Source organism: Carassius carassius, chromosome 37, assembly GCF_963082965.1.
Source record: "Carassius carassius chromosome 37, fCarCar2.1, whole genome shotgun sequence".
In the NCBI taxonomy this organism is placed as follows: Eukaryota; Metazoa; Chordata; class Actinopteri; order Cypriniformes; family Cyprinidae; genus Carassius; species Carassius carassius.
Window position 1 is genome coordinate 6884025 of NC_081791.1, and position 7369 is coordinate 6891393.

General features: G+C 38.2%; 1 protein-coding gene across 1 annotated transcript; it reads right to left on the reverse strand.

The window, feature by feature from the left end:
- Nucleotides 1–535: 535 nt before the first annotated feature.
- LOC132117900 (2-epi-5-epi-valiolone synthase) lies at nt 536–6665 on the reverse strand. The gene is made up of 5 exons (XM_059527249.1): nt 6445–6665; nt 4581–5208; nt 3497–3736; nt 3165–3417; nt 536–928 (listed from the first exon to the last, which is right to left on the reverse strand). The coding sequence occupies exons 1-5, from the start codon at nt 6579–6581 to the stop codon at nt 837–839; spliced, it is 1350 nt and encodes a 449-aa protein (XP_059383232.1). The 5' UTR covers nt 6582–6665; the 3' UTR covers nt 536–836.
- Nucleotides 6666–7369: the final 704 nt, after the last annotated feature.

Sequence of the window (7369 nt, forward strand, 5' to 3'; positions counted from 1 at the left end):
CTCTGAACCTAGGGGTTGATCAAGATTGTATTGTATTCTGGCTTAAAGCTGAAGTGTTTTAAAACACTACAAAACTTCCAAGAATAGTGTATTACATAAACTCTTTCTCCTATAGACAGAAACTACTGAAAGTTGTCCTCAGAATGTATTGTTACACATTGTTGACTATAAAATGTTGCCAAATTCCAAGTGGAGTCAAAATGTGCAGTAAAACTGTTATGTATATTGTGGATTTATAGCAAAACTGGCATTAATTCAGACAATCAGGTAACAGGTAAAGCACAAGGCTTCTACATGAATGCATATGTATCAGTGACATCAATGAAAGGTGCCTTCAAAACAGGCTTCTGTGGAACTTCAACCAAACATCTTTTAATAACAAACACAGTCTGTATTTTATAGAAGTGTCTTGGCTAGAAATGGCTTTCGTTTTGTTAATATCCTTTTGTATTATATTTTTGAAGCTTAACCAAACATTATTTAAGAAAGGACTTAAGATAGCCTGTAAAGTTGATTTTTCTTTTTTTTTGGTTTAATTTTCTTTATAAAGCATTATTTTCCTATGAATTCAGTTCTGAAAGCCAGCCCACTTTAAACATATTGGGAAAGTCACCATTCACTCTTTACGTGAGCTTTATGAGGAAAGTAGCATTTCATTGTTGGGTTTTAAATGCTTGTCATGTATTGGGAATGAAAATGTTACAGACATTGAAATAAAACTGAGTGGTTTTCACAATTTCTGGAGGTTTTCATTCATGATTTGATGTGCTTCATTTTGCAGCACAGATGTTTTTCTTGGTTCAGGAATATAATCAGACTCAACACTTCCTGTGGTGTTATTCTGGTTTCACGGTGGTTTCACACTGTTCATCACACCATTTCTTGAATGCTTTGCACACAATGCTCTCTTCTGTGTCATTGAAGATTCCTGTGGGGTATGAAAAAGACAGACTGAAGGAAATGTAACAAAATACAGTATGTCACAGTCTTATGTTGTTTGCTAAAATGTGCCCTTGAGCACTTAAAGAAGGACTAAACTCTTAAAAATAAACCTTCTTGGCTCTTGTGTGGGTTGATGACCAACCTGAGGCACTCTAAGTGACTGAGCAGCAGCTCTTTGTGAGCGTTCTGTTCCCATTCTGATCTGGCTAGAACAAGCCAATTATCGAAGTAGTTCAATGCGCGGATTCCCATCTGCCTGAGAGGGGACAGAGCTGCGTCTATGCACTTCATAAAAGTGCGTGGGGCCAGGGACAGTCCAAATGGAGGGACTGCATACTGATAGGCCACTCCCTTAAATGCAAATCTCAAGAACGGTCTGTGACGGGGGGCTATGTGGATGTGAAAGAAATCTTTCAAATCCATGGTAAAAACCAATCCTCGGGGGAAATATGCACGAGAATCTTTTTGAACGTCATCATCTGCCGGGACAGCTGTAGAGACTTGGACTAGTTACCCGAAGGTCACTGGTTCAAGTCTCGGTGCTGGCAGGAGTTGTAGGTGGTGGGTGGGGGGGTGAATGAACAGTGCTCTCTTCCACCCTCAATACTCATGGCTGAAGTGCCCTTGAGCAAGGCACTGACCCCTAGTTGCTCCCCGGGCGCTGGATATTTAGCTGCCCACTGCTCCGGGTGTGTGTTCACGGTGTGTTCACTTCTCACTGCTGTGTGTGTGCACTTGGATGGGTTAAATGCAGAGCACCAGTTCCGAGTATGGGATACCAAACTTGGCAAATGTCACGACTTTCACTTTCATCTTGAACGACCGGTGCATAAGCGAGCTGTTCAGATGTCTGAGATCTAGAATTGGTCTGAGCCCGCCGTCTTTCTTTGGGATGAGGAAATAGCGACTGAAAAAACATGACTCACTGTTCACTGGGGCACTATTTCCACAGTGCCTTTTGCAAGCAGTGCTTGCACCTCCTGCCGGATAACAATAGCTTCGTTGTCCGGGACAGAGGTTTGAACAATGCCTCTGAAGCGGGGCGGTCTGCATCTTGTAGAAACCAGGTGACCCATGGGTGTAGACGAGAGAGACGCATGCTCTCGCAGAAAGAGCCATTAGCGAGCGCAGCAGTGCAGTGGGAACTGCAGAGGCAGGCGGCACACTCGCTGTGTCCGTCTTCATCATGCAAGAGCTCCCTTCAAACTCGCTGAGGCAAATGTGGGATCGTTACGTCTTACTACTTTGAATCTTGGCAAATTTTGGATTAAATAAATCAAAGGTAGGTCAGTACACTTAATCATATTGTGATATGGTCTAGTATCTGTAAATAATAAATAAAAAAACCTGCTAATTTAATAGGAAGCCTGCGTGTTCTGTGCAGATGAGTGCTGTGGTGTTTCAGCATGGTGCTGTTGTAATGTCACATCATTACATTAAATTGTTCAATTATTAGTTTTACACAAATTTGATTACCACAATTTTTGATAATAAATTTGTATTGAATTATAAAACACAAAACCCAGAAAATATTCTGAAAAGCATTAAACACTAGGCCACTATTATTAACGTGAATAAATTAATGAATTGAAGTAAAACATTTAATAGACATACTTTTTGAATAAACCATTAAAATGAGAATCTAGAAACATTTTAATAATATTACATCATAAAGTAAAACATTCCAAACACTGTTGTTTTGGCAGACTGCCTTCAATATAAGATCTTTTTAGACTAATGAGAAAGTTTTGATTTCTGAAACTTACATGTTTTTACAGCACAATGACCTCTAATATGTCAAAAGATCAAGGGAATTTAGATTTCTCGGTTCATGACCCCTTTAAATCTTTTCAGCGTATAACATACCAATGTTTACGCTTATTTTTAATTTATTTATTTATTTTATTTACTTTAGTCTCCTGTTGTCTCAGCTGATAATAAGTGTTTTGTTGTCTAAAGTCTGTGCTTCGCATCACTAAACTACACTGTACTACTAGCGTACAGACTCGAGCGTTAGTCAATGTGTGTAAGGATTGGTGTATGATGGTAAACACTTTTTATAGAAAACTATTATTAGTCAATTCTTAATTTAATTACACACCATTCAGATGACTCTTTACAAAAACACTATTTCCTAATGTGTAAAACAGTGTATTTGCACCAAACTTTACCTTTAATGTTTGAGGGCAAAAGTATAGTTCTTCTTTTTATAGTTCACATACTTGCTTTTCCCAGTGCTGTGGGTAGAGGCATTCTCAGAAATCCTCCGGAGTGCTTGAGTCGTTCAGCAAGGGACTTCAGCACTAAATTCAGAGTGCAGTCTGAATGCCACACAGGAAGATCTAGGCTCCGCATACACACAATGATACGTCTTCTTTCCTCTTCTGTCAGAAAGCCCCTTTCGTGAGCCACATAGACCATGAAAGCCATGTCAATGTTCACCGCCTCTCCATGCAGAAGCGCAGGAAGTATTTTCTGTATCAAAGAAAAGAGTGACTCGAGTTATTAGAATAATTCAAGACTGACACACAGTTTTGGTTTGAGTATGCAGAACCATTTCAAGCTCTGGACTGATGATGTGGCCAAAGTCCACCAGCCGGTCCAGATGGTCCTCCCACAGGTTTGGGGCAAGTTCCTCCAGCATGGTTTCAATGGCCAATCTCGTGGCCACACTCGCTGCGTCTGCATGCATATTTTCTGCCATTCTCCCTGATGATTGGAAACTGGAGTCCAACAAATGTCTGCCATCCTTCTCCAAAAGTTCAAAGAGTCCTCTGTGTTTCATCAGCGCCATCTGTAGGGGATCACTAGCATTGGTGACACAAGACCTCAATTAGATTTCACAATAATGCTCAAAAGTCAGGGCTTGCCAAGAATTTTAAGTGTTTTTCAAATAAGTCAAATGCAGTGAAATAACTAATATTGTGAAATTGTGAAAGTAGCTTTTTATGAAAATATACTCAAAAATGTAGTTTATTCCTGTGATGCAAAGCTGAATTTTCTGCATCATTACTGCTGTCTTCAGTGTCACATGATCCTTCATAAATTGGTTTATTAAAAAGAAAATAGTTTTTCCGGTTTATGTCCTGCTTGTGTAAACTGTGTGTTTTTTTTTTTTTAGGACTGTTTGATGAATAGAAAGTTCTGGCTCTCGTTTCAATCTCTCACTTTTACAAATGTATCTTTCACTATAAATGTCTTAACGGTCACCATTAATCAGCTGAATGCATTCTTGCTGAATATAATTATTATTTATTCAAAATCTTTTTAAAATCCTAAAAGTCTTTTTTAAAAATCCTATTTATTTGTTTGTTTGTTTATCTTTTTATTTATTTCTGGCATTATTGATATGGCATTACATTTGGGCCAAAATTACTGAATATAACAAAAAGACTACATTTAGAGAATATAAAAACACTTTAAATTTGAAAATTAATATCATGTGCAAGAACAGTTTTTAAAAAAAATATACTTTTAAGATTTTAAGTACACTACTAGTGCACATTAAATTCAATTAAGTGCACTTATTTTTTTACAAGTCAGTGCATGAACCAAAAAATGCAATGCAGGTGTGTAAAATGCGAACATCTTTTGAGAAAGTGTCCAGTATTGTATTGCCATCCATGCAGTACACGTACCTTCAGCATCTCGGCCATTCCATTAGAAATATGGCGGCGTGGCAGAGTGCAGAGGAAGCTCCTGTCCAGGAAGGCTGCCACGGGTGGGATGTATGACCCTAGCTTATTTTTACAGTTGGCAAAATTGACCCCAGTCTTTGCCCCCACACTGGCATCAATGTAAGCCAGCAGAGTAGTAGGGACACGGATGTACGGAGTACGTCTGCGATACAGGGATGCAGCGAGACCTGTGATATCCAGACACACACCGCCACCGATAGCGATAATTGGCTCTGTACGGCGGTCAATCCCAAACTTATGGACCTCCTCCAAGATTCTGGTCACCAGGGCCATGGATTTGTTCTCCTCAGTTGTGGGTAAGGGAAGGATCTTGTACATCACGCCTCTCGCTTCGAAATATGCTGCCACCTGGAAGCCGTACAGATCATTAACAGTCTCGTCAATCACAATGAATCGCTTCATTACTTTACTGTTGTTCTTAAGGGCCAGGAGCTCTGTGGAGATATGGCCAAACAGTAAGGTGTCATTGCTTGCATCCAGAAGCCTCTCACACTGAACGACTCGATAGGAGAAGACGACAGGACTGACCACTGTCCATGTGACTCCATCTTCTGATGAAGATTCATAACTGTGGGGACAAATTAACCATACTTTATTCAGTATTTCAGGAGAAGCTGAATGTCCAACAAAAGCACTAAGAAGTAGATTTCAGCTTAATTTATAAAAAAAAAATAGTCATATGGAAATAATAATTAAAGCCCTTTTTCACATGTAGCTACTTTGTAATTATTATAGTAATACAATAACTGGGTAATAACTTGGTACTAACCCTAAACCTGTTTTTATTCTTGTGTAGTTACCTTAGCCTGTATGTACACTGTAAATGCTCAGCAGCTGCTCTTTATTATACAGTATATGTCAGGCATTTACATATATTTGTAATTAAACATTTGTATATGAACTTTAAATTTAATATTACATAACACATTTAAAAGTATTATTACATTATCAAAATTATTTTAAATAAAAAATACACTTTTTAAAAGTGTACTTAAGTGTGTTAAGAAACTCTCTTTATGTACATTTTAGTGGCCTTTTATTTCATTAATATTAAATTATCTGCATGTGCAGTTTTTTTTATATACTTTTAAGATTGGAAATACACTACAAGTGCACATAAAGCACGTCTTTTTTACAAGGGACGTTTTTTTTTTCTTTTCTTTTTTTTTGCTGCTTTGCCAGATTTGGGGGGAATGTACTAAGGTAAATTCAGATTTATTTTGGGTAATACCTTTTGTTTGGACATATATTCCTGTTTTGCCAGTTTCTTGAATTTTTACTTCTGTTCTTTTTTTTTTTAAATGTACCATTTCTTTTATGTCCAAAATGACTGGCAAAACAATGGTACTGTACATGTACGTACCATAGTAATACCTGTTCTATCAAATAGTACCATAGTGGTGCCATGCCATTTTTTTTTTTGTAACACCTTGAAATGCCTTGTAACATTGTGGTGTATAGCCTACATTAATGTGCCATGCCAGTACCATTTTTTAAGATCAGAGAATAGTGTCTATTAAAGACTACAGACACTTTCCCCCACTTACCCAAAATACACACACTGTGAACTTGACCTCATGCTTTCCAACTGTAAGATCAGTTCTTAAATTAGAAAAGCACTGCAACATGAAGTAAACAACTCACTCTTGATTTCAAGGTTAACTGATTACAGAATGATAAAAGTAATAAAATATTTGTTTTTATTGTATTTTATTGACTGCATTTTGTAATGCAAAAGTTTTATCCCAGTATGTCCAGCCTGAAACAGTGACATCAGAGTGGTAAATCTTGATCATATACTCACATCCTGGCATCTGACAGTCGTCCCTCGCCACGCTGACAGTCTGCAGTCTGTCTGCTCCACGTACAGTCTGCATGCACCAATCTGAATTCAGTCACATGATCACTGGCTCCGTCATTGATTTCTGAAGCATCAGACATATTGAAGTTGAAATGCAAAAGTTGCCAACTCGTGTCAAGCGTATAACCGTAACTGAAGCCACTGCTGAGGTGACGGTGGAGGGTGGAACTGTAGGGAAACTATAAATAGAGTTACAGTAAATGATCTGTATGGTGACTGCTCAATGGGCAGCCAGGAGGCCTTTCGACTCAATGTTCCCATGTTCTCCAGGAGTTGGTGTGGTGTCTGGTTTCCTCTGCAGGTTGGGACAATGAATGGATGTGTGGACTATGCACTGGACTGGACATCATCCCCATGGCCCTACAGTACATGGGACAAGTGGTTTGGAGAATAGATGGATTTGTATATAAACAATGTAATTAAACAATGAAAATAACTGAACATCATTCTTATGAAAGACCTTAAGAATATGGACTTTATTTATTACCTCAAAGTGCAATCTCAAATCACATACTGTACTTTCACTGGTCAGTGAATATGAATGCTAACAGATAGTGTTCGACCAGGGTTATTGACGTGCACAATAAGGACACAAATATGTGTATTTTCAGATTATTTTATTCATGCAGGATCAATCGATCTGTTTGACCAGATGTCACTGACTACTGGATCAGTAACACTTGAGGTTTATGAAGTGCACATCACAAGACATCTTATAAGGCAGAAAGACATTTAAAGGTTTTTACTATGTTACATTCACTTATGTATCATACAGGTGGCCATTGGCTCAATTTACCCACACTGGCCATTTTTCATGCTTTACACAACAGATAAGTCAGACATTCACATTTTAGTTCAGCTGTCACAT